Genomic DNA, 27,985 nt, shown 5'->3' on the forward strand with positions numbered 1-27,985 from the left:
AATGATCATACTGCGCCTCTACCCCGGGTTTGGAAGAATTGTTTAAACACAATGTATAATATGAATTCTAGCTTTTTCTCATTTGGCTTAATTTATTCAGAAAAGACTAAGTGACACGTATGAACTCCAAAGCAGACTGACTCAACCTAAACAAAACAAAACAACAAAAAACAATCAAACAGAGAAGTTATAAGTTCAGTTAAACCCAGGAAACAGGTTTTGGCATTAGGGTTTAAGCCCATTCTGACTGTTGGAATATTAAAGTTCATGGAAGTGTAAAAATGACAAAATAAGGATATATCGTGGTGTATTTTGGCTTTATGGACCATTCTAACTAAAGTTTACATTACAGCAAAAATGTGTAAACTTTCCTCCCAATTTGTTTTCAATTCTGTCTGAAAAACCTAAAAATATATGTTTTGTCTCACAAACATTTCCATTATTTAATGAAAATCCGGTGAGTGGAAAGTTGCAGGAAGCTCTGTCCATGGGAGACTTCTTTAAGTCCAAAATAAATCAAAATGTTTTACTTGATTTCTCCACAAATACACCGTTTCTGTTCTTTTTTAATTGTTTGATTTTTGAACAAATATTAAAAATGACTAATTGTCTATTTCTGTGCTTTGCACTTGTGGATGAACTGTACCATTAGCACCCAGGGCAGTCTACAGACCGTGTTTGCATGTTTAAGGATTTGTATTCTTACATGCAAGATCTGAAAAACACCAACATGGGTTATGAGTTATCATTTTAAATACTGCCTGACACACATTACCCTGAGGGTATCTCATAAGTAATTACATGGTCTGATGTACTATGTACCCTGTCACCACATCTGAACCCAGTCAAACAGGGGAGAATTTGGATTGATGTGTTACACACTCAACTCCATAACCATCAAATCTTTTGGAAGACTGATACAGATCCATCTTTCCAGAGACGTGGAAAATCAATGCCAGGGTACATTGAAGCAGTTCTGAGAGAATCTGGCAGGCCAACGCTCGCTAAGACACTTCAACTTAAAGTAAGCAGTCAAGGACACAGCAAGTAACCTGTCTGTACATCATGTCGTTATGTTACAGTCTGTGGCTGCATGTAGCTGTTACACATGTGCAAAACAGAAATGGAAAATTAAGAGTACTGTATCACTCTTTTTAAATATTTGCTAAAAAATGCAACAACCCAAATGTGATCAACTGAAAGTTTATCATGCTATTATCCCATCCTATCCAATCTGTCCAAGTAATACAAGAAAATGGATGATGACATATTCAAATAAATTCCATTGGATTCATTTTGTTAATTAATTAAATACAAAAGTCACTATGAACCAAGATCACGTTAGTAACCTTTGTCTTATGCAATGTTTCCCTGAATTTATACAACAAAATAAGTGAACCTAACAACGCTCAGTGCGAAGGCCACTAAGATGAAAAACCTACCCGAGTTAGCTGGACCTGTCTTGCCAGTAACACCACTGACTTAATGGGCCAATTATTCAATTAGCAAGGATGACTCATTTGGGAAACCAACTAAGGCAGCCATTATAATAGCCTTTCTAAACCCAGAAAGACTGGAAGTGTATTTTTTCTGAACTGAACTTTGGGCACTTAAACTTCACAAAGAAATTGTTGCATCTCAAACACTCAAAAGTCTGCTCAAACATGTCTGAAAGCATTTTAGGCATCAACATTTTGATAATGTTTAAAGTCTGTAATCGTCACACATTCACCAGGGCCGGGTGCTCCTGTATTCCTGCTTCTGCTTCACCCACTGGGCAGTGCAGCAGTGCACCCCCACAGCCCATGACCTGTCTTCAACTCTGTCACTCTCCCACAACAGAGGTCTCTGGTTGCCTGCTGGAAGCTGTGAACTGTCCAGAACCTTCATCTCCTCTTCAGAACGACGGGATTCAGGATCTGTGCCCAGGTGTGTTTCTCTCCTGTCTAAAGAGGTAGTGCTGCTTATGCACTCCTTCTTGGATGTAGAGAGAGGTGGAAGCAAGACAGGCCAGTTCCTGTGTGAACGGGGAGTTGGTAAAAAGGTAAAAGTAAGGGCAGATATGAAACTGAACATTACTCTTATCCGATTTCTTCATATCTATGGTTGTGTGTGAGGGCTGCTGTCACTCTGCTACCCACATGATGATTATATGTCACACTGTCTCATCAGCTACTCTTGTTATTGTGTTATTTGAGGAAGACAACTTTAACACTGCACCCACAATGTGAAATATCTGTACAACTTTGCTCAAAGCTGCTGAAAGCTCTGGTCGTCTGCGCGTAGATTCTTATAGTCCATTAAGGAATTGAAGAGGCTCAGAAAGTCTCAAAGTCTTCAGATCTTTTTCCCTCATCATACTGATTATTGTGTTGCCAACAATAATCAGATGTAGCATTTAATCCATGTGTCACCATGAATTTAATATTACATCAATAAGCTAATAGGAAAGTCTGGAGATGTGGTTGCATATCTGGTGCATAAAACATGTTCCGAGCATTTTAGAGAAACGGTCCATCATAGTCATCCGTCTGCCGGGATGTAATTCCAATTTAGGTATTTTTGTAATTGTGACAAGAGACCCCCCTTATCACATTTTGAGGTGTTTCAACCCCACATCTGCACACTAAACCGCCTCATTTTCTTTTTTAATGCCTGCTAACCTCTAAAACAATCGGTGGATCAATGTGTGAATACCTGTTTTGTTGTGAGTGAATACTGTATCCCAATGTGTATGACTGATCCCCTACTGCTCTCAGACCTGAGGTGGCACATGGTGCTAACATGTGAGGAAAGGACACAGATGAATAATAAAAAATAAAAATGAGAAATTGATGAAACACAGTTTTCCATAAAAAGAATATTTCTTATAATCTGCGTTTTTGCTTTAGCAACAACATGACTGTGCTGACTTAACAACAATGGCCCAATGCTCAGTGCTCTGAGAGCAAATAATGAAAGAGACATTTTACATGTAGACTGTCTAACACTTCAAAACCCAGTTGTGTGTTATGTCTGACAACCACAACTGGGTCAGGGTTTTAATCAGAGCTTAAGATAAATTTAAACCCAAGTGATCCCTAGCATATTCATGGACACAGTAACTGTGATGAACATGCTCCTCTGCAGTGTGGGGTGGTTCTCGTAAGAGCCAATTTGCTTTACTTAAAGAACCCAGTAACTTTCTTACAAGGATTACCTCTCAAGTGGATACATTCTAAGTGTTGACTACATGAACATAGTAACAACAGTGTACAAACCTGTGATCAAAGGAAACTGACTTCTCTGATGAATCTACTATATATGAAATACATTTCAGTTTCATTTTTCCCAAACAATAGAAAGGAATAAATAAAAGTCATTTAGTTATCAAGGTGTACGTCCAAACTTTGAAGCAGTCTTTTATCTGCCATAGTCTTCAATCAATATTTTGCAATGCTAAAAAAAGTTCAGCCCAGCGTATCATACTGGACATTAGTGATCAGAGTGCATTGGACTAGAGTTTGTGGCTATCAGTCAGTGGCTGATGAGTTACGATTATCCTGTCACACAACCACATTTCCAGAGAGGTTGGCTAAATATAAACAGAAACCAGTGATTTGCTAAATATTTACATTTTCTATTTATTGAAATAAAAAATAATAAAATAATAATTAAAATAATAAAAAACTGGATAAAAAAAATGTTGACAAAATTTTAAATGTAAAATGTAATACCTGCAACAAAAACACTGGGCCAGGTACAGATTTAACACTAAGCTAGATTATGTATTCGTTTAACAACATCAAAACATTTGGGATGTGTGAAAATGTTATTGTTGTTATTGCGTTTATACTGTTTTCATATAAACATTGTATAGAATGTACATTAAATTAATGTACAATTTACATGAATTTACATCCAAGCATGATGCGGTTTTTAACTGCCATCAACACCTCTACAAAACCTCACCTGGAGAGCATCTGTGCAGCAGTCCAACAGCTCTGGTGTCCATGTGTCGACTGTACAAGTTGCATCTCGCAACTAGACCCTGTTGACTACTGGAGAAGTAGCAGAAGCCAGCAAGGATGATGAGAAGAAAATCAAATATGATAGAGAGCAAGGTAGAGAAAGGAGAGAAGACAGGCACATGTTTGGATGGAAGAAAGAAAAAAGAAAAAAAAGAAATAAATGACATAATTACACAACTCAAAATATAACAAACAGAAAAAATGCATGGTATACTGTTGAAATAAAACACACAAAAAAAGAAGAATGGAAATAAGACTCCGGGATAAAAGTCGCAGCCTTAATTTACAATATCCTGTTTAAGTATCATTTCTGTGTGTGACAAAATGCAATTTCACAAGAGCAGTTTTGTGGCAGGTTGTTTAATGAGTTCTAAAAAAGTCAAGCAGATAAGACACGGCCATCAAGTTCCAGTCTGTCGTGCTGATAACAAGAAGGCCAAAAGGAGTTTGTTCTCTCCTCATTTGAGTTGAATAACTATTCTAGCAACAACAGACTCCCCATTCATAAGACAAAAACAGGCTATTTATTGAGCTAAGACACATCAGCCATTCCTTTGAAGGGAAGGAACAGGCTGGTCAATGAAAGCCTAGCTGAGATCTATTAAGGGAACTATTGATGACAGAAAGACGAGCCAGAATCAATCAGAGGGACAAAATAAATGGAGCACAATGGGTAACGAAAAAAGGGGAAAGAGAAGAGAAAGAAGGAGAGAATGAAAGGAGTCGGTCAGCAAAATAATTACAAATTACAGGAAAACTCGAGCCACTAATCACTACAGTGAGAGATCTGGACCTTGTTCTACTCAGAACAACAGTATCTGACTAGTTTTTATGATCTGCTGGTCTTAGTGGCCACTTTAACCATGCATTCAATAGTACACATACAATTTATATAACTTTACACAACTATTAGTGCTATTAACATACCACTTACACTTATTTATTATATTCATATTATATATATGACCCATTTATGTATAAAGCACCTATAACAGTGTTGTATCTACACAGAACTGACAAAAACAGACAAATGTGAATAAAACAACAGAACAACAGATTCACAGATAAAACAGCATTTATTAGCATTTTTGAGGCCATTTATTAAACTAGCCTGAAAAACTACCTACAGCAGATGAACAGTATCTGAAAGTTGGAACCTGAAAGAGGAATTTGGCCTTTTAATTGCACCATCTATGTAAACCTCATCAGAAATGGTCTCAGCAGCGACTAACCTAAAAACAGCTGGCCAAGCTGGAGGTGGCAGAGGTAAAGATGTTAAGATTTTCATTGGCAGAGACCAGAATGAACAGGATTAAATATTAGTATATCAGAGCGGATTGGAGAAAAGGTTAGAGAGGTTGAGACGATTTGGGCATGTTCAGAGGAGGGACAGTGGACATACTGGACAAAGGATGTTGAAAATGGAGCCGCTAGGCAGGAGGAAAATAGGAAGACTTTAGAGGAAGTCTATGAATTTAGTCAAGGATGGCGTGCACAGGGTTCGTGTGACAGAAAAAGATGCTAGTGTTAGGATGACATAAAGGCGGTCCATGTAAACAACTGACTGTGGGAATGACAACGGTGTAATCCTGCTTCGTCTAAACCGGGCACCCTCTACACAGGTGGAACAACATTTGCAGATTGTCTGCTTAGTGTTTCTTCTCACAGATCCAGCTTTTTTTTGTTACTGAGGCTGAAACTGTGGACAAATTTCATTTGCAGTAACTGACCTTGACATGATGTTACGATGTGTAAAATATAGATTTCCATAATGGAGTTGCAGGTGAATTTTACAGAAAGAAGTGCGTTACTTCTTACCTGGTGCGTCTTGCTCTGCAGCGATCGCTGAGAGGTGACTGTGGGCTCTGGTTCCTGTTGCAACCAGGGGAAGAAGTTGGAGTGACTCGAGGGGGTGCCCTGCTGGGGGAGCATCCCACGCTGAGGGATTTGGACCACTGGGAGGCTACCGAGCGCTGGGGGGAGTGGGGAGGAGCAAACGGCCAAGGAAGACTCTTCTGCTCCTGGCGAACAGCTAGACAGAAAAAAAAATTTGTACATACTAATAGCACTAATTGAGAGCATCATATTTTACAGGCTCTTTTACAGCCCCCCCCCCCCAAAAAAAAAAACCCCAACAATTTTATAACATTTTTCAAACTTTTGAAAATGATAAAAGAAGCCTTGCTCCTTGGCTACAAATATCAGCTTACAGAGATTCAAGGTTCTTGAATTTGCACTTTTAGCTGGTTCATCTTCTACCCATAGCCATCATTATGTGTAAGACTGGAGACTAACATTTATATTTTCAACTGATAATCATATCACAATGCAGTTCAAGCCATGGTAAGGAGTAATACAAAGTTACTAGGAAGTTAAGTAACAAAATGTATTATTTTTAGACAAGTAATGTGTAATACATTACTTTTTTGAGTGTCAACGCTAACATGCTATAGCCTACAATTTACTCTGCATTTGCTGAGTTAGTGTATAAGATTTTTATTGGTATTACGTGTTCTGGTCTATACAGGAAGATCAGCTCCAGTCCATTCTTCAATGTTCAGACTTACCATAAAAGGATTTGTGGAAGCTTTTTTCCAGCACATTTTTGTTTATTTCCACAGTTTATATCAGTGTTACCGACAAGGGAAACAAGTGCTTTCTTATGACCATATACTTGGAATAGAGTCTTAATGTTTAATGTTAACACTTGGTTATGGCAAAGTGGCACTATGTGACTGTTTACCTTCTCTCTCCATTAAAGAGTAAGGCTTGATCTCTCCGTCTGGCTTTTTTGGGGGAACCTTTCTCAACTGGGCCGCTGCAGAGGAGAACAAACTCAGAGCAGAGGCAGAAGAGGAACATGAGTCGATCACCCCACCCGTCTCCTTACAGCACAGCCCCACTTACTGTCCTTCATAAGCTCTGTATGGAAGACCAAAACTGTCTATATTATAAATAACACATTAATTTCATAAGAGCCAAGTTTCAGGAGTAGTTAGTCATTATGAGAAGTGAAGACATGCTTCATCAAAAACCTGTCCATTATGTGTCCAACCATTCTTTTTTTATTCATACTGCGCCCCCCCCCTCCAAACAGCTGGGCGCGACCCCCACTTTGGGAACCACAGCCTTACAGGTCCCTCTTCTGTAATATGCTGACATATATTACATGTATCCATGGCATACATAACACTTGTGCTAAGCGATTTGCAGTTACATTTCTAAACAGGTGAACTTTAGACTGCAGTGCATATGCATGATACATCAGACAAATCTGATGCTGTAAACTAGCTGATTCATTTAGTCAGACAGTTGTGCTCCTCCATACATTTAAACAATGTTTCCTCTGAAAGAACTATTTCTACTTTATCTTACAAGATAGTGTTGTGTCTGTGAAAGGGAGGATCCACTGTCAAACAGAATTCATATATTGGTGCTGACGAAACCAGCAGCTCAGACGAGTGAAATATTCTCTCCAAAAATCAATGCAGACTGTTCCTGACATGATTGTTTTGGACGTCAATAAATATATAAAATTTATATACAGTGGAACCCCGACTTACGAAATGAATTCGTTCCAGAGGGTCTTTCGTAAGTCAAAATTTTCGTAAGTCGAAGCACCTTTTTCCATCGCCTTTTGAGTGAGGCGATGCTGGCTGAAGACGAAGTTCTTGGTGGAGGCTGAAGAAAGCATATGTAGGCATGCATACATATGTACGTGTACATGTACATAACATTATGGAATTAAATTCTAAACTTTAAAACTAAAACTTACATTTACGTTAATTAATGCACGTACGTACACTGTGCAATGATATTTTTTTTAAATTTTTTTAAACTCGCTCATATTTATGCCTTATGCCGGCCCCATTATGAATCAACGATAGGCTACTTGCAAAAGAAAAGCACATGAAATAGCGCACTGCAACAACAATACGTCTTTCACGTGGAACAGCGAAACGCATTTTGCAAACGGATTTTGTTACACGGGCATTTTGTCGTACCACAGGCAAAAATATTGCCGTTAAGTACCTTCGTAACTTTTTCGTTAAATGGGGTCTTCGTAAGCCGGGGTTCCAGTGTATTTGATTCAGCCAGGCAAAGTCTTGTTTTTGTTCTGTTACCTGAGCAGTCTGAGTTAGCCAGAATCCAATATTTAAATTTTGTTTTTTATTTGCAAGTCTGTTTTTAGCCTACTCATGCTGTTTTAACTATAAAGACAATTCTTTCAGGTACCTTTGGCACAAAAAGAGCACATCTCTGGTTGAAAGGATTGGTAGCCTCTGTATAAGACTCGTCATAATAACAACAAGACATTTTATACATTCACTTCTTTATAATCACTTTGTGCCCAATTTTTATGTAAATCACAACATGTTAGCGTTTGTATAATTTTCCAATGCTCGTCTAAATGGAGTGGCACGTGGTGGAAAAACATGGTTTCCTTGGATTCAGCTAATCCTGAAACCTATATTCACATTTGTGTCAGTTTATTAATTCCTTTGAGTGTCGTATGCTGGGCATACAAATGCAGCTTAAGGAAGGTAAGGTATTAGTGGTTCTGTGCTATCAACTTCTATGTCAAAGACTATTAATTAAATTTGGTAATTTGAGGCAGATGAGCGTCAACTATCAACAGGGGGCACAATGGAATGTAAATACAAAACTATGTTACTACCATAAAGCTCAAAAAGGTCAAAAGTGTTTCTTAAAATGATTTTTGCTTGGCATCGCGTCCTGTTCTACACTATAAAGCCATCCTAATGATGTCAGACGTAAACAAAATGCAGTATAAAGAGGCTACCAATCTTCCTAACCATGATCTTACTGCTCGCAGTCATTACAATAATGTAGTCATACAACACACTTTAGCTGTTTTTAACAAAGTGACACATTGGAGGTTGAGGAAACAAGCAGGTATCAAGTGGTGTGTGGAGTTTAGGAGTGGTATACAGGGTGTGGATTTCTCTCTGCAGTTCTCTGAAACCCAGGAATGTAGGTTCAATATATGACATGATACATCACACATGGCATATACTGTACCAATGTAGCAAGGAGATAAAGTAGGGGAAATAATGATTTAATCCCCTGTTGAATTTGTAAGTTTGCTCACTTACAAAAAAATGAACAGTCTCTAAATATCATAGAAATTTCACTTTAATGTAGAAAGAAAGGATATCAAGCAAAAAAGCACAGCTGCCCACAGAATCAGTTTCTTCCATTCAAACTTCTCCACCACCAGCAACACCAAAGAGCTGTCAAAGGATGTCAGGGACAAGACCGTAGACCTGCACAAGGTTGGAATGGTAGATCATAATCAAGAGGTTTGGTGAGAAGGTGACAGCTGTTGGTATGATCATTCAGAAATGCAAGAAATATAAAACAACCATCAATCTCAGTCTGCTCCCATTTTGGAACTCCATGCAGGATGATTGTAAGCTAATGAAGTCCAAAACTCCACAGGAGGTGCTTGTTAATGATCTGAAAGCAGTTTGGAGCACAGTCACCAAAAACGCAATTAGTAAAACACTACGCCCTAATGGACTGAACTCTTGCTGCACCCGCAAGGGCGCCTGCCACAAGAAGGCACACATACAGGTCTGTCTTAAGTTTGCCAGTGAAAAATGACTCAGAGAAGGCTTGAGATAAAGTACTATCATCAGGAGCCAAAGCTGATTTCTCCGGCATTAACTCGACCCGCCATGCTTGAAGGAGGAGAAATGCTGAATATGACTTAAAGAACACCATCCCCACAGTCAAGCATGGAAGAGAAAATATTATGCTTTGGGGCTGTTTTTCTGCAATGGAACAATTTTACCACATACTGTAAAATCTAGGACAAAAAAACCTTCTCCCAGACAGAACACTAATTCTGTCATTGTCGTTTCTGTCATTGTCACTGTCAATTCATTGTCTCAGCATGCTAATGAAACAAAACATAAGATAAGATAACTCTTTATTGTCATTGCAAGTTATACCTAGTACAACAAAATTGGAACAGGGGAACAAAGGAGTTCCCCTGTTCCAAGAAGAAGTAGAGCACATTCAGATAATGCCTAGTGAAACTCCAGACTTCAATTTTATAGAAAATCTGTGGAAGGAGCTGTCAAGTGGCAGAAAAAAACTTTCTGTAAAGAGGAGTGGGCCAAAACTACAAGAAATACCTTACCGCTGTGCTCGCAAACAAGGGATTCTCCACCAAGTAATAAATCAAGTTTAGCTTGGGAATCCAATACTTTTTTCACTCAATGGCCTAAAAATTAATTTTCTCTTGTGTAATTTTTCTGTATTTTTGGTTGATCTTCAGTCTCTCCGTCAAAGTGAATCTACCATTAAGACTGTTCATTTCTTTGTAAATGAGCAAACCTAAAAGTTCATTAGGGGATTAAATGATTATTTTCCTCACTGTACTTACACTGATGGGAAAGCTAACCTGAAACTTAAGCACTGATGTGTGAAGTTATACTAATTACGGGACAGAGGAATGGGACCAAGATGTATGAGGGAAAAAAAAGAAAGAACAGTCCTTACAAAAAGCTGTACACCCTCTGATCCCTCAGAGGAGAAGAGGTTGACCCTGGGAGAGTTTGATGAAACAAAATATTTTGGAACTGGAATAAAAGCACTGCAGCACTCTTTTTGGGTTGAGTGCCACGTTTAAACTTGCATATCTAAAGGTTCTTATATACTTCGTTGTAAAAGGAAAGCTGACAGCCAAGCAATTCTATATCAGTGGAGAACCAATTCCAGCAGTCTTAGAGAAGCCCATAAAGAGCCTGGGACGGTGGTATAATGCAGACCTCAATGATACGTGGCAACTAGAACAACTAAGGCAGAACTTGGCTGATGACCTCAAGCGGATTAACAACACTGCACTCCCAGGGAAACTGAAGCTCTGGTGCTTCCAGTTTGGGTTATTACCCAGACTACTGTGGCCGTTGACAATGTACGAGGTCTCACTCAATCATGCCAATCGACTCGAGAGGCTAGTGAGCTCCTACGTTAAGAAGTAGCTTGGACTTCCCAAATGCCTCAGCAGCGTTGGACTCTACAGCGACGGGATACTGTCATTGCCTATCCCTAGCCTGGTTGAGGAGTTTAAATGTGCAAAAGTGAGGCTTGAGATCTCACTCACGGACTCCCGGGACCCCATAGTGAGAGGCACTGCTCCCACCCTAGCAACGGGGAGGAAGTGGATCCCAGCCACATCTGTGCTACAGGCGAAATCTGCTCTTCGGCATCGTGATGTGGTGGGTCACGTCCAACAGGGCAGAGTAGGATTTGATCTTGGCGCAGTAACACCTCGGTGGCAACAGGCATCTGTAACCGAATGTCGAAAAATGGTGGTGGAGGAGGTGCGTCAACAGGAGGAAACAGCCAGGCATGCCAGAGCCGTGGCACTGGCCAAACGGGGTCGCTGGGTGAATTGGGAGAGTGTGGAAAAGAGGAAACTCCTATGGAGTGAAATCTGGGGCATAGAGTCTAATAGACTAAGTTTCATCATCCGAGCGACATATGATGTGCTACCTTCCCCAATAAATCTGCAGCTGTGGTTTAGAAAGGACCCATCCCGCCCCCTTTGTACAGTCCCAGCAACACTCAAGCACATCTTGGTTGGTCTAGCCTTACTGATAAATATGGAGACACAACCAGGTCCTCAGGTGTCTAGCCGAGAAAGTTGAGTGCAAAAGAAAATCCATCAACGCTCAACCTTTCACGAACCAAGAAGAGTGTCAGTTTTCATCAACATTTGTCCGGGAAGGAGACAAGCCGAGGACAAGCCCCTCAACCCCAGACCTGGGCCCGCTGAAGGTTGCTAGGGATTGGCAGATGCAAGTGGACTTGGATCAGAGGCTAATTTTTCCCACAGAGATCGTAACAACAACTTTGCGACCAGACCTCGTCCTTTAGTCTAACCCCCAAAAACTTGCGTACGTCACTGAGCTGATGGTACCATGGGAGGAAGCAATTGAGGAAGTGTTTGAGCGTAAGAAGCTGCGGTATGCCAACTTGGCAGCTGAGGCAGAGGACAGAGGCTGGAAGATCAAGGTGCGCCCGGTGGAAGTGGGGTGCAGGGGTTTTGTTGCCAGCACAACAGCAAAGCTGCTTAGAGAGATTAGGATCAGAGGACAGGCGCAACGGCAGAGAACTAGCTAACACTGCTGAGAGGACCAGTCACTGGCTATGGTTAAAAAGGGCTGACATCACTTGGGCAGCTAAGGCAGTCAGCTAACCGCGACAGAAAAGAAATATTCCGCTCTTCTCCCCTCTGCTCTTCTTCCCTTTTCTGGGAGGCAGTGGGGAGGTAGAGCGTACAGCCCGATCCGGCGGAGAGGTGTGGGAAGCCAGATCGGGCGCCCCCTTCCGGCTCTCCTATCTTGTCCCTTTTGTCTCTATCACCTTTTCTATCCCTTTGAAGATGTTAGGCTCCATAAATGCTGAAGAGGTAAGTATTATTTCTCAGTTGTAGTGAATAGATAAAAAATAAACTGTAGGAAACTAAACAGAAGAAAGAAGAAGAGAAATAACAAGTTAACATAAACCAGTGACACACTCCAGGGCCTGATCAACCCTGGCAGGGCCTCCTTGGATGAGGGTGTCTAGTGATAATGGCCGAAACACCAGATGAATCCAAGGTCCACTACTGACGATGTGACCCAAATTTTAAAATGATAAACTAGATCAGATCTCTAATCCCTAAACCTAACCAAGGAAAGAAAATGGCAGATTAGCCTGGGTAAAAGACCGTAAGTTGAGGCACACAACGATGCATGCTGCTGGCAAAGTTTCTGGGTTGCCTTTCCTCATAACAGCCATCCCTCAAGAGTCTCTCCATCTAAAGCAATGCATTATCAGGGACTGTAACATCTAGTCCTTTTTACTGAATCATTGATGCATGCGCAATCATCCAGGTAAGGAAATCCCCAAAAGCTGATTATGTTCATCTGTACGTAGCATTTCCATAGGAGAAATGTTTCATTACTCATCCAAGTGACTTCTTCAATCTCAGCTGATTGGGGAAACCTGCAGTCAGTGGTGCTAGTTTCAGTCATTATGAAAATGCACTGTTTAACAATGGTCAGTCTCATGATCATTAATATGGAAACTGTCATAGCCATTGATTAATGACCATTGTCAGGGCCAATAACCATTGATCAATGGCCATGAGTACCATTCACAGAAAGTTGGGGAATGGTTGTAGTCACAGCATTGTATGGTTTTCAGGGTTTTTATCGGTTTTCAGCGTTATTTTGTTATCGTTTTTATCGTTAACTTGGTTTTCCTGGGTCTTTTCAGTGTGTTATGAATAAATCTTTTTTCGGTACCGGTACTAGTTTTATTTTGTTGTATTTATCCGCGACACCTTAAAGGCCGGTCCGTGAAAATATTGTCGGGCATAAACCGGTCCGTGGCGCAAAAAAGGTTGGGGACCGCTGCTGTAGGTGACTGTGGAGTCCTGGCCTGGCAAGTGAGCTCCTCTTTGTTATGTCATCCACTTAGCCAATGGTTATTTGGTTTCCCTGTTTCACGGCAATCCTCCCAGCCATTATTACCCATATTACCCTGAGGTCGGCCAATTTTTGGTGCAGCTTGTTTTGGGGTTTAAAGACCACAGAGACGCTGTGTTTAGAGAAAACGAGTCTGCTGTTCTGATGCTGGATCGGTTGGAGTATTCTTTAGGAGCCTTCCCAGCTTTGACAAATGTCCAGCTTGAGATAACCACATTCACTCAAGGTCTTCTTGATATGATATTCTTCTGCTTCCCTGGTCACTGTATCTGTGCGGATGGTGTTTGCTCTGTGTCATACCGTCTTGATGACACCCAGTTTCCTCATGGTCATAACAATAATGATAATAATTATGTATACTTTATTAATCCCCTGTAGGAAAATTACTCTGCATTTAACCCATTCACTCAGTGAAGCAGTGGGCGGCGACCAATCCAGCGCCCGGGGAGCAGTCTGAAGGGACGTACCTTGCTCAGGGGTACCTGTGGGTAGCTGTTCAGTGGTGCTAGTTTAAGTCATTATGCAAATGCTGTTTAAAGTTGGAGAAACTTGCAGTCAGGTGAGATTGATGAAGACACTTGGATGAGCGACGAAATGATTCCCCCACTGGAAACGCTTATACAGGGAGTGCAGAATTATTAGGCAAATGAGTATTTTGTCCACTTCATCCTCTTCATGCATGTTGTCTTACTCCAAGCTGTATAGGCTCGAAAGCCTACTACCAATTAAGCATATTAGGTGATGTGCATCGCTGTAATGAGAAGGGGTGTGGTCTAACGACATCAACACCCTATATCAGGTGTGCATAATTATTAGGCAACGTCCTTTCCTTTGGCAAAATGGGTCAAAAGAAGGACTTGACAGGCTCAGAAAAGTCAAAAATAGTGAGATATCTTGCAGAGGGATGCAGCAGTCTCAAAATTGCAAAGCTTCTGAAGCGTGATCATCGAACAATCAAGCGTTTCATTCAAAATAGTCAACAGGGTCGCAAGAAGCGTGTGGAAAAACCAAGGCGCAAAATAACTGCCCATGAACTGAGAAAAGTCAAGCGTGCAGTTGCCAAGATGCCACTTGCCATCAGTTTGGCCATATTTCAGAGCTGCAACATCACTGGAGTGCCCAAAAGCACAAGGTGTGCAATACTCAGAGACATGGCCAAGGTAAGAAAGGCTGAAAGACGACCACCACTGAACAAGACACACAAGCTGAAACGTCAAGACTGGGCCAAGAAATATCTCAAGACTGATTTTTCTAAGGTTTTATGGACTGATGAAATGAGAGTGAGTCTTGATGGGCCAGATGGATGGGCCCGTGGCTGGATTGGTAAAGGGCAGAGAGCTCCAGTCCGACTCAGACGCCAGCAAGGTGGAGGTGGAGTACTGGTTTGGGCTGGTATCATCAAAGATGAGCTTGTGGGGCCTTTTCGGGTTGAGGATGGAGTCAAGCTCAACTCCCAGTCCTACTGCCAGTTTCTGGAAGACACCTTCTTCAAGCAGTGGTACAGGAAGAAGTCTGCATCCTTCAAGAAAAACATGATTTTCATGCAGGACAATGCTCCATCACACGCGTCCAAGTACTCCACAGCGTGGCTGGCAAGAAAGGGTATAATAGAAGAAAAACTAATGACATGGCCACCTTGTTCACCTGATCTGAACCCCATTGAGAACCTGTGGTCCATCATCAAATGTGAGATTTACAAGGAGGGAAAACAGTACACCTCTCTGAACAGTGTCTGGGAGGCTGTGGTTGCTGCTGCACGCAATGTTGATGGTGAACAGATCAAAACACTGACAGAATCCATGGATGGCAGGCTTTTGAGTGTCCTTGCAAAGAAAGGTGGCTATATTGGTCGCTGATTTGTTTTTGTTTTGTTTTTGAATGTCAGAAATGTATATTTGTGAATGTGGAGATGTTATATTGGTTTCACTGGTAAAAATAAATCATTGAAATGGGTATATTTTTGTTTTTTGTTAAGTTGCCTAATAATTATGCACAGTAATAGTCACCTGCACACACAGATATCCCCCTAAAATAGCTAAAACTAAAAACAAACTACAAACTACTTCCAAAAACATTCAGCTTTGATATTAATGAGTTTTTTGGGTTCATTGAGAACATGGTTGTTGTTCAATAATAAAATTATTCCTCAAAAATACAACTTGCCTAATAATTCTGCACTCCCTGTATAGTGCGTTTCTATTCTACCTGAGCACCCAAAGCACTCTATGCAGCTTCTCTTGTTCATCTGTTCACACAAGCACATATTCATACATCAATCGATGAATCACAAAACAAGTTGGGGTTAGTATCTTGTCTAAGAATATTTGGCACACAGAGTGGGGCAGTCAGGGATTGAACCACCAACCTTCCAATTAGTAGATGACCTGCTCTACTCACTGAATCTACTGCAGGTGGCTTTTTTTCTTCCACAAAGACACACGTGACAAAACTTTGTGTTTACTTTTTGTGTAAGCACCTGTTTACTTTAAAACTACTAGATGTAGTGTGTTAAGTATTATATAACTGAACTCATACTGTTCTTGTACTGAACCACCAGTGTTGATTAATATATCCAGAAATATCAAGAATGCTAAGAAAACACAGGCTCCACCAGTAAGAATTTCATTTTTGGAGCTGCTTGTTGGGAGACACCTTATAACTTATGTTAACACAAAGCAGATATAATTTAATAATCCCTTGCAGAACAGCAAAAACCACAGCAATGGGAACAAAGTGGCAAAAAAGTTACCTGCTCTGTTGAGGAAGAAGCCTTCAAAAACCACAAAGTTATTGACCTGGACAGAATAATAAGAAAACAGATCACTAAAATTTCTTATGAAGTTAACTAGGTAAGTAGATAACCATCTGTGTCCTGATAGCCCCTGCATTTCCAGTCTTAGTGGTGTGTCCATCAATAACATCCCTACACTGTAACCTATGATGTAACCTGATATGCAACTCCTGAGAAAAGTAATTGCAGGTCAGGTTGACACAATTGGCAACAATTTTGAATGGGTTGGTCAGCACTGTCAATTCCCCCTGTGCATTTCCAGCTACTTTTTCAACGCAGTTTTATAATTTATCAGTAAGAGAATAACAATCACAGTCTCAGTGTAAGAAATAATGATGATAGCATCAATATAAGGACTCACAAATGTCAGAAAATTCCTGGTGAGAGATGAAACTACCTGAATGAGGGAATGCACAAAAAAGTGGAAAAACTAGAGGGACAAATAGGTTTGCCCCCAAAAAACTGATCACATCAACAAGCAAGAAGCTAGGAAGGAAATTTTTTTTGTCTGTTGGCTGCATATGAAACTTTGGGAGATGACCCAATGATAATATGCCAGCAAAAATGCGGGCAGCAATGTCCGCCACTTACAGTTACGTTATAGTCTCTAAAAGGTCTAAATCAGGCCTTTGTAATTTCCTCATTTGAACTTACAACTCATCTCATACGTAGTCTTTTGGGATCCAAGTGTGTAACTAGTGTTGTCTAGCTTATATTCTGTATACATCTTTTAGGTCCATCTCACTGTGTTCCTTCTGATATCAGTGCATGCACAGGTGTCACCACTAGGGATGGGTACCGGTATCCGGTGCCATCATGGCACCGGTTCTGACATAAACGGTAGTAACCAGACCGAAAAGCAGCGCACATTTCGGTGCTTCATTTCGGTGCTTTGTTTTTCCTGAGCTGTGATACACTTTAGATTCTATCCAATCATTTTATGTTTCCGAGGATAGTAGGCGGGCCCAGGTACGTACGTTCTTTTAGAGCAGAGCTACAGATTAAAAATGCCCAAGGCGAAGCAGTCAAATGTATGGCTGTACTTCACATCAAAAGATGCAAACTCAGCAGCCTGCAACAAGTGCTTTAAGGTGATACTGTGATAGGAGGAAACACCTCGAATCCGATGAAACACCTGGCGACGCATAGCGTTTTTTTAAAAGCCGAGAAATGCGCCGTATTTGATAGCTTGCTGCGAGACCTCACACCGAGCACATCTACTGCGGGTGTGGTGCCTGTTACTGGACCCGGAGTTAGCAACATCCCCCAAGAACCCGAAGAGGAGAGTCCTGGCCCCTAGCCCTGCCAGTGTAGCAGAAATGATGACGGATGATGATGGCAGCAGCAGCTGTTCTTCTCTGCGTGAGTAGCTTAATGTTGTTCGTGTGTAATTTACGTTGAGTAGGCTAACCACGTTATTACATTAATGCATGTAAGGTGAACTAGCAAACATCATCATAGCTACATGCGGCTGTCTTCTTGTTTGATAGCAGATACTCCCTTCACCCTGGCCAAAAAGGCTAAAATGACCAAAGAAAAAGTGGAAAACAGTTAAACATGAGAGGTTTTTGGACAAAGTTTGTGTTTTTTCCATTGATTAAGCACTGCTTCCAGCCAAGAGTGATGCCATATATGCCCCATAGCTGCAGAAAAAGCTAACATTGTTATCTTTTTACAAAAAAAACAGCTGAACATGAAAGGTTTTTGGACCAATTTTGTGTTCTCCATTCTTTAAGCACCGGTTTGAGCACCGTTTAAGCACCGGCACCGTTTCAAAAGTACCGGTTTGGCACCGGTATCGGATAAAACCTAAACGATACCCATCCCTAGTCACCACTTTTCAAATCAGGGATTTCCTGATTTTTTTAATGTATAGGAAGATTGAGAGTAGTAATTAGTTGATAATGTCAATTTCTATGAATGGAATCCAGTATAGAAACTCTTGTTTGATCTTTGGCATGAAATGGCAAAACTAAATTTCATTAAAAACACATGAAAAGCAGGCTGATAACTCCCCCTTTGTCAGATGAGTTACATGTATATTTTTACTGGAACCCTACTGTTTAAATTCAAGTAATGCAACTACTGTAAGGTGATATAATTTTGACTAATTTGAATTGTACATTGGATGTTTTTGTCTTGTGCTGGCATTGTTTTTCTTATTTTGGTCCAGTCAGTTTCTTATCTAAATTTACCTTGTCCTAAGATGTAAAGCTATTAACTGATTATATTATATAAACAGGGGGTACCCTGTCTTCCCAGAAATTCCACTACAGATAAACTTGTAAACAACCATTTATTTTACAATAGAGAAGTAGCAGTATTAAAAATAGCCAAAATTGAAGAGAAAGAGGAGGGAGCAAGATTAGCCTAATTATAGCCATGATAACAAGGGAAGCCCCACTAAAAGTCAAATGAAAAACTACAGGGTTTTCTTTTGCTCTCCAGAGGTAATAAAGATTTGCTTTAAAAAAGTGTAGTGACTGTGTGAAGTGCAGCCCGTACCTGAGGAACACTCTGCGTGAGGCAGTAATGCTTTGCCAGGAAAGACAGGAATTTAGGTGAAGGCCTGTCATAAGCCATCAGCACTGGCTCTAAATTCTTGTGCTACAGGTGGGAGATGGAGAAAGACAGAGAAACAAAAACATGCAATTACCGATAAACACACACAGCAATGACCTGCAATACTAGTGTCATCATTTTAGGTACCACTATCATATCATTCCAGTTTTTAGCTCTTTTTGTGAAAGGTCTGATGTTTCAGATGATTTCAGGGATTCCTAAAGTATTCTCTACCTGCAGCATGAAGTTAAATAGCTCAAGCCCATAGCCATTTCGCTGCAGGTTCTCTGCTATGTAAAAATCCAAAACACAGAGTGGTTCTGCCTCTACGTGTACACCCTGCCGGTCCTGTGGAGGAAATATAGCAAGCATACCTGAAAAGCCTTTCAGAAAGTCAAATACAGATCACAGCAAGGCCGAAAGGAAAGAAGTTAAAAGGAAATTTAAAAAAATATAAGTGACTCACCAGCAAAAATAACTTCTTGTAGCCAACCTTCAGAAATCCCACAACCACACCACGTCCCCTGTAGTTAGGAGACAGGAATAGGAGTTAGTTTGACTTGGCAATGAGTAATACAAATATCTACTTTGTTTTTCGATTTGGATGCTCTGAGGTGAGCTCCTGTGATATGCATTAAAAACAGTGTCTTATGTCTCAATGCCACAGTACATGATTTGTTATTTCAACATGACTCATATGACCAGGTCCAGCTGGAAAACACCAACTCAGTCAATCCAGAGAGAAACAGAGAAGCTGAATAATAAGTGAAAGCTGAGGAAGGGATATGAGATGTACCCGCTGCTCTCTCCATCCTTAAGAAGATAGAGCTGATGCTTCTGGGTCTGCAGCTTGGAAGCACTTGTTATAGGTGCTGTGAGCTGTTGGGCCTGAGGGGAAAAAGAATGGAAATTCTTAAAAATAGAAACAGATGTCATTGGATTTTGTCAGTTGAGCTGACACCATTCTTTGCAGACATCAATGTCAAAGTTCAAGTTGAAAGCTATACATACACACTACCAGTCAAACATTTGGACACACCTATTCATTCAACCAGGCTCTGGGGGGGGGGGGGGATTCAGGGTCACCTGATCCATCCACCTGAACTTTAGCAAAAGGTTTTAAGCCTAATCTTAAAAGTAGAAATAGTGTCTGTCTCCCAAAACCCAAAATGAAAGCTGGTTCCACAGAAGAGGGGCCTGAAAACTGAAGGTTCTGCCTAACAGTCTACTTTTAAATACTATTAGAACCACAGGTAATCCTGTAGTCAGAGAGCGAAGTGCTCTAATTGGGTTATATGGTACTATAAAGTCATTAAGATAAGATGGGGTCTGATTATTCAAGACCTTGTATGTGAGGAGGATTTTGAATTCAATTAATTTATGTATTTATTGGAACTTTTTCAGCGTCACTCCAAGATAGGATATTTCTAATTTCAGAGATATTGCACAAATCGAAGAAAGCAGTCCTACATATTTGTTTAATATGTGGATTGAAGGACATATCCAGGTCAAAAATGACTCACAGTGTTACTGGAGGCCAAAGTAATGCCATCGAGAATAAGTATCTGGTTAGATACCATATTTCTAGGAATTTTAGGGCCAAATACAATAACTTCAGTTTTATCTGAATTAAGAAGCAGAAAGTTAGCGGCCATCCAGGTCTTTATATCTTTAAGACATTCCTGCAGTTTAACTAATTGGTGTGTGTTATCTGGCTTCATGGACAGATAGAGCTGGGTGTCATCTGCATAGCAGTGAAAATTTATGCTATGTCTTCTAATGATGCTGCCTAAGGGAAGCATGTATAATGTAAACAGAATTGGTCCTAGCACTGAACCCTGTGGAACTCCATAATTAACCTCAGTGTGTGAAGAGGACTCTCCATTTACATGTACAAATTGGAGTCTATTAGATAGATATGATACAAACCACTGCAGTGCAGTACCTGTAATACCTACAGCATGTTCTAATCGCTCTAATAGGATATTATGGTCGACGGTATCGAACGCTGCACTGAGGTCTAGCAGGACAAGCACAGAGATGAGTCCACTGTCAGAGGCCATAAGAAGATCATTTGTAACCTTCACTAAAGCTGTTTCTGTGCTGTGATGAGCTCTGAAACCTGACTGAAACTCTTCCAATAAGCCATTCCTCTGCAGATGATCTGTTAGCTGTTTGACAACTACTCTTTCAAGGATGTTTGATATGAAAGGAAGGTTGGAGATTGGCCTATAATTAGCTAAGACTGCTGGGTCTAGAGATGCTTTTTGAGTAAAGGTTTAACTACAGCCAGCTTGACAGCCTGTGGTACATAGCCGATTATTAGAGATAGGTTGATCATATTTAAGACTGAAGCATTAATTAATGGTATGACTTCTTTGAGCAGTCTTGTGGGAATGGGGTCTAAAAGACATGTTGATGGTTCGGCAGAGGCATTTACTGAAGTTAGCTCATAAAGATCGATTGGGGATAAAAGAGTCTAAATAAATATCAGTGGTACTGAAAGTAGCTGTAGATAATGCTACAGCTGTGAGATGATTATGAGCATTTTTTTCTCTAATGATTAAAACTGTATTTGTGAAGAAATTCATCAAGTCATTAATAGTTAACATTAAAGGGATGGTTGGCTCAACGGTGCTCTGACTTTTTGTCAGCCTGGCTACAGTGCAGTAGAGAAACCTGGGGTTGTTCTTATTTTCTTCAATCAGTGAAGAATAGTAAGATGTTCTAGCTTTATGGAGGGTTTTTTTATATAGCAGCAAACTATTTTTCCAGGCTAAATGGGGATCTTCTAAATTTGTGATATGCCATTTCCTCTTACGAGTTATCTGCTTTAATCTGCACATTTGAGAGTTATACCAGGGAGTCAAGTATTTCTGAGGCTCTCTTTTTTTACAGGAGCTACAGTATCCTGAGTCATACGTAGACAGGTAAAATTATTAACAAAATAATTGATCTCTGTTGGAGTAGCGTTCAGGTAGCTGCTCTGCTCTTTTTTAGTACAAGGGACGGACTGAAGACGATAACAGTAAGTGAATTCTATTCTTAAACTTAGTTACAGCACTTTCAGAAAAACCTCTGGCTCTCGGAGGAGGCGGACGCATCTTTCCCCTCTCCCTCCCTTATCTTCCCTGCTGCTGCTTCTATGTGTTTGTCTAGTCTCGTCTAACTCTAACCCTCAAAGAGTTTCCCAGTCTTGTTCTCTAAAACCTAAAGAATTATGGATTTTATCAACTGGCCCTGTAATGGAATTGACACCCTGCTAGGCTTGGGAGAGCCCGATTGTCCTGTGGAGACGTTTGCTGCCGGATACTCGATGGTCGGTTGTGTCGTGTGTCTGGCGACACTCTCGATGGAGGACAATGAACAACATCTACCAATTTGGAACCATGATAACAGAGTTTGGGCTGATTGGAGCTGGCTTGGACCTGGTTTATCGAAGAACAGGAAGCGGCTACAGCTGTTCAAGATCCCATAAGGCTGGCTGACATGATAGACGATTGGCTGTGAGTACTCAGACTGTGTTTTGAACGCAATATGGATAAGATCTTGGAGAAGCTCATGGCTCTGCAATATAGATAACATCTTGGAGAAGAACAACGGGAATTGAGAGAACTGGTGACCAGTGATGGATATTAGACCAACTGTAAAAATTGGATGCAGTTGTTCGCACTAAACCCAAACATTCACGATCTTGTCTGTGTTTTATTGTGCTATGGTGTGTTGATATCTGTGCATTCCTGTATTATCCTTTTGTTTTACACCTAGCCTGACCTGTCTCCCCAATGTGATGTTTGTGTATTGTATGTACGGTTGGCAAGGTTTGTCGTCTCGGTTGTGGGCAACTGACAAATAAAGGCTATCTCATCATCATCTCATCTCATCTACAGTGATGAAATTTACTCCCCACTACTGTGTAATCATTATTGTCTATTATTATTATTATTATTATTATTATTATTATTATTATTATTATTATTATCATCAATAATTGTTATTAGGAAAACATCAGACAAGAGAGGCTTTTTGGGAAACACTGTTAAATGTTCAGTTTCTATGCCATGTGTTAAAACAAGATCTAGAGTGTGATTAAAGTGTTGGGTGGGTTCTTTCACATTTTGAAAGAAGCCAGTTGAGTCCAATAACAGATTAAATGTCAAGGCTTTCCTTTGGATGTTAAAATCACCTGCAATAATCATTTTATCCGAGAGGAGTACTAAATCGGATAAAAAGTCTGCGAAATCAGACAGAAACTCCGTGTAAGGCCCAGGAGGACAATGGTTTATAACAAATAAGACTGTTTTTTGAGTTGTCCAGCTAGGGTGGACAAGGCTAAGCATCCGGCTTTCAAATCAATTAAATCTTGGTCTTTGGTTGATTAATGGTGTGGAAGTTTGCTGCGGCCTCTGCTTCAAGAATGCTGATAGTTAGTATGACTCAGTGTTGATTCATTTAAACTAAATGTCCAAAGACAACATCAAAACAAAAAGAAGGAAACAGAAAATTGTGCAAAAAGCAAAAATTTCAGTGACCAAAAGGAAAACCACTAATTGGTCACAATTAGTGGAAAAATATACCAGCTTAAGTACTTCAGATTAACTTGCTAGCTCTAACTATGAAGTTAAGAACAGAAAACTAAAAAAAACAAACAAACCAAAAACATAAAATCATCTTTGAAGATCTGTGAAAATCACAAAATCAATTTCAGGAACATACCTATTATGTAATAATACATAAAGTCTTGGAATAACATTCACATTTTTATCACTCCCCAAATTTTGCATTAGAGAACAATTTCAACTAATTTAAAGAGAAAATTTCTGTCATACCATTCCAGTGGTGGATGCTTAGATTTAAATTACATGTCAGCATACCAGCAAGCCAACCCTCTAAGCCAAATACTGAAGCTTCACACTTCCTTGTATGCTTTCCACCCTATTGTATCATGTCAAAATGAGCAGATCTGCTTCCAAAGATGCTCATATCTGACACAGACACTGCCTCTTATCCCCAGTCAGATGGAAGCTGTCCTAAAGGGACTGTTGGCCTTAACAAAAAACAAAGGACAGGAGCTAAACAAAGGATGAACTATGAACTGAGTGGCCATAATGGAGATTATTGTGAAAAGTGAATCAAAGCAGCAAAGCGAAACTACTTTAGTGGGTAAAAGAATGAAACTATCTAGTTAGACATTACCATATTTATTCCCTTTTAAGAGCCACATAAGAAAAGAGAGAGTGCATAAAAAAAGACCACTGACAGCAGACACAATGTGAGTTGGGTGTCAACTAAGTATGCAAGTGAGGCATTCAGATTCCAATTCCTGCTGCTACTCATCCTTAGTAAACAAAATATGTACAATGGACAATGCACAGCTATAACGGATGGAAGAATGATCAGGCCTTACAGTGTATGCGAATGATGGGTGCTTTCAACAAAATAATACTTGCAGTCATCCAGCAAAATTCATACTGGACTTGCTTTAAAACACTTAAGTAAAATGATGATATTGTGACCAAAACTGCATAATTACAATTCCATTAAATATATGAGGGCGTGAACTGGGTTATTGTTCTTGATTGGAAATGGGAGCTTCTCTAATCCATCTGCTTGAGCTTACCTGAATCTGATCTGAAATATATATACAGGGAGTGCAGAATTATTAGGCAAGTTGTATTTTTGAGGAATAATTTTATTATTGAACAACAACTATGTTTTCAATGAACCCAAAAAACTCATTAATATCAAAGCTGAATGTTTTTGGAAGTAGTTTTTAGTTTGTTTTTAGTTTTAGCTATTTTAGGGGGATATCTGTGTGTGCAGGTGACTATTACTGTGCATAATTATTAGGCAACTTAACAAAAAACAAATATATACCCATTTCAATGATTTATTTTTACCAGTGAAACCAATATAACATCTCCACATTCACAAATATACATTTCTGACATTCAAAAACAAAACAAAAACAAAACAAAAACAAATCAGCGACCAATATAGCCACCTTTCTTTGCAAGGACACTCAAAAGCCTGCCATCCATGGATTCTGTCAGTGTTTTGATCTGTTCACCATCAACATTGCGTGCAGCAGCAACCACAGCCTCCCAGACACTGTTCAGAGGGGTGTACTGTTTTCCCTCCTTGTAAATCTCACATTTGATGATGGACCACAGGTTCTCAATGGGGTTCAGATCAGGTGAACAAGGAGGCCATGTCATTAGTTTTTCTTCTTTTATACCCTTTCTTGCCAGCCACGCTGTGGAGTACTTGGACGCGTGTGATGGAGCATTGTCCTGCATGAAAATCATGTTTTTCTTGAAGGATGCAGACTTCTTCCTGTACCACTGCTTGAAGAAGGTGTCTTCCAGAAACTGGCAGTAGGACTGGGAGTTGAGCTTGACTCCATCCTCAACCCGAAAAGGCCCCACAAGCTCATCTTTGATGATACCAGCCCAAACCAGTACTCCACCTCCACCTTGCTGGCGTCTGAGTCGGACTGGAGCTCTCTGCCCTTTACCAATCCAGCCACGGGCCCATCCATCTGGCCCATCAAGACTCACTCTCATTTCATCAGTCCATAAAACCTTAGAAAAACCAGTCTTGAGATATTTCTTGGCCCAGTCTTGACGTTTCAGCTTGTGTGTCTTGTTCAGTGGTGGTCGTCTTTCAGCCTTTCTTACCTTGGCCATGTCTCTGAGTATTGCACACCTTGTGCTTTTGGGCACTCCAGTGATGTTGCAGCTCTGAAATATGGCCAAACTGGTGGCAAGTGGCATCTTGGCAGCTGCACGCTTGACTTTTCTCAGTTCATGGGCAGTTATTTTGCGCCTTGGTTTTTCCACACGCTTCTTGCGACCCTGTTGACTATTTTGAATGAAACGCTTGATTGTTCAATGATCACGCTTCAGAAGCTTTGCAATTTTGAGACTGCTGCATCCCTCTGCAAGATATCTCACTATTTTTGACTTTTCTGAGCCTGTCAAGTCCTTCTTTTGACCCATTTTGCCAAAGGAAAGGAAGTTGCCTAATAATTATGCACACCTGATATAAGGTGTTGATGTCATTAGACCACACCCCTTCTCATTACAGAGATGCACATCACCTAATATGCTTAATTGGTAGTAGGCTTTCGAGCCTATACAGCTTGGAGTAAGACAACATGCATGAAGAGGATGAAGTGGACAAAATACTCATTTGCCTAATAATTCTGCACTCCCTGTAGAGTCAATAACACACAGACTGGCTGAAACAAACATTACAGCAGAATGCTTTTTCTGTATTAATACACTCATTATCTGCTATTGAGTGACATAAGTGAATTTAGTGTTTCAGTTAACAGTCACATAAGATTATTTCATGTCCCAACTGAACTGGAAAACACAGCTCAAGAAATACTGAAGGTAACATAAATAGCAATATTTCGATGTCATCAATCAACTGTGCATTGTGATTTTGACTGGACATGTCAGGCGATACACTGCGATGTTACTTCAGTAGACAGTGTACACACAAACATAAAAGTTTGACTTGTGGGTTGACTTGTTTAGAAGATGATAGTGTAAAGAAATTCATAAAGAGCTGACATTAGCTTGTTCTAAAAATAAAAAAAGGAAAGCAACTGTTCAGAGCAGTCTGAATCCTGAGCTTTTGACTAAAAGGAAAATAGTAACATACATATGGCAGATAATAAAAATAGCAGAATATTCCCTTTTGACATGTGTCTTTACACAGAAAAGTAAGCAGACTACACAGACTCACCTTTGCTGAGGCCCTCCCAAGTTCATCAATAACTGTGGCTATGTGAGCTTGAAGATCTGGCCTGCAAAGAAATCGCAGAGCAGAATATTATTAGATAAGAGGCTCATTTTCACTTTTTATATTCCAGACACTCTACCTCTTTCTCACAGTACATCTAAATGCAGGATACCAGATGGCCCACAGGCATGATAAAAGTCTGTTTCCCTGCCTAAAGAGGCCACTTCTGTTCATTCATGTTTATTTTTTCTAAAAAAGGGGGCAGTGTCCCTGACTCCTTGCTTTTTCACATAGGGCCAGGTAGATCAGCCCAAGAGGTCACAGATTTGTGATTTATGTTCTATTTGCATTATACATGGTTCTGCTTACAGTTGAGGTCAGAAGTTTACATACATCCACTATAGGCATGTCATGATGTAGAATGTGACTTGTAGTCTGAAGACGTCTGACTGGTCAAAAAGAGCAGTCATTAAGACCAGTCACATCCTGGCAAGCTTAAGCCTTAGTGCACCTTGTGTGGGGCACACTGCTGATCAACTAAGCAATTTCCTGTCATCTGACGGTGATAGTTTCCCAAATACTTGTACTTATGTGCAATTGTTTGACTTGGTGATCTCAGAATCTGCAGTTGTTTAGACATGGCTCCAACAGACCTTCCCAACTTGTGTAAATCTACAATTCTTTCTTCTTTACTGAGATCCCTGGGGTCCAATGAGTGCTGTCAATCAAATCTTTCTTATGGAGGAAAAGTGGGACTCAATCATGATCACCAATGAAAAGTCAATAAGCCTTGGCCGTGTAAACTTAAAAAGCTATTGTAGCACCACATTAGAATATTTAAGTAAGTTTAAGTACATATTTGAGCCTGTATGTATATTTTTGGTATTGTGCTATGTAAGCCTGAATTGAAAACCTGAACTGAACCGAGTGTCTGACTGAATGTAAACTGTAAAATACTATCAAAAGGATTCGAAAACCTTTGAAACTTGCCTTCCTGCAGATTTGCGGCCTGCAACCAAGGTCTGGTCCAAGATAGAGATCCTCTCGGAGAATAACTGGTTTATGTCAAAAGGAAACTCCATAGTAAAAACTGGCAAGGCAGCTATGATGTTATCAAACTGGCTAAAGCTAGCTAACGGTGCACTGCACGGCCACTCTCCTACTGTCTAACGAAGATAGCTTGTTAGTGCAAAGGCATCAGAGCTCACTGATAATAGCCCCAGAACAACGCTTCGAAGTTGCACTCACAGAATTTGAGAGATACTACATATTGCTCTAATAGTTTCAAATACAAACACTTGCTATATACATGGTGACTGCAGCTCTATTGTGTCTGTATGACTACGGCTCAGTCACTC

The 27,985-nt window shown here is 40.3% G+C and overlaps 1 protein-coding gene across 5 annotated transcripts; it reads right to left on the reverse strand.

Moving 5' to 3' along the window:
* Positions 1–56: 56 nt before the first annotated feature.
* Positions 57–27,985, reverse strand: atat1 (alpha tubulin acetyltransferase 1). 5 transcript variants are annotated; one of them, XM_084918686.1, is made up of 12 exons: positions 27,618–27,985; positions 26,631–26,691; positions 19,669–19,760; positions 19,339–19,396; positions 19,107–19,220; positions 18,816–18,917; positions 16,269–16,314; positions 6,754–6,828; positions 5,829–6,042; positions 3,952–4,040; positions 2,698–2,779; positions 57–2,017 (listed from the first exon to the last, which is right to left on the reverse strand). In XM_084918686.1, exons 1-12 carry the CDS (start codon positions 27,707–27,709, stop codon positions 1,729–1,731), a joined length of 1,314 nt encoding a protein of 437 aa, XP_084774812.1. In that variant the 5' UTR covers positions 27,710–27,985; the 3' UTR covers positions 57–1,728. The 5 variants fall into 5 exon arrangements, with proteins under 5 accessions (XP_084774812.1, XP_084774810.1, XP_084774811.1 ...); XM_084918684.1 differs by having other exon boundaries at positions 3,952–4,223; XM_084918685.1 differs by lacking the exon at positions 19,107–19,220 and having other exon boundaries at positions 3,952–4,223.

This window comes from Perissodus microlepis, chromosome 22, assembly GCF_051167445.1.
Source record: "Perissodus microlepis isolate ML-2025 ecotype Zambia chromosome 22, ASM5116744v1, whole genome shotgun sequence".
In the NCBI taxonomy this organism is placed as follows: Eukaryota; Metazoa; Chordata; class Actinopteri; order Cichliformes; family Cichlidae; genus Perissodus; species Perissodus microlepis.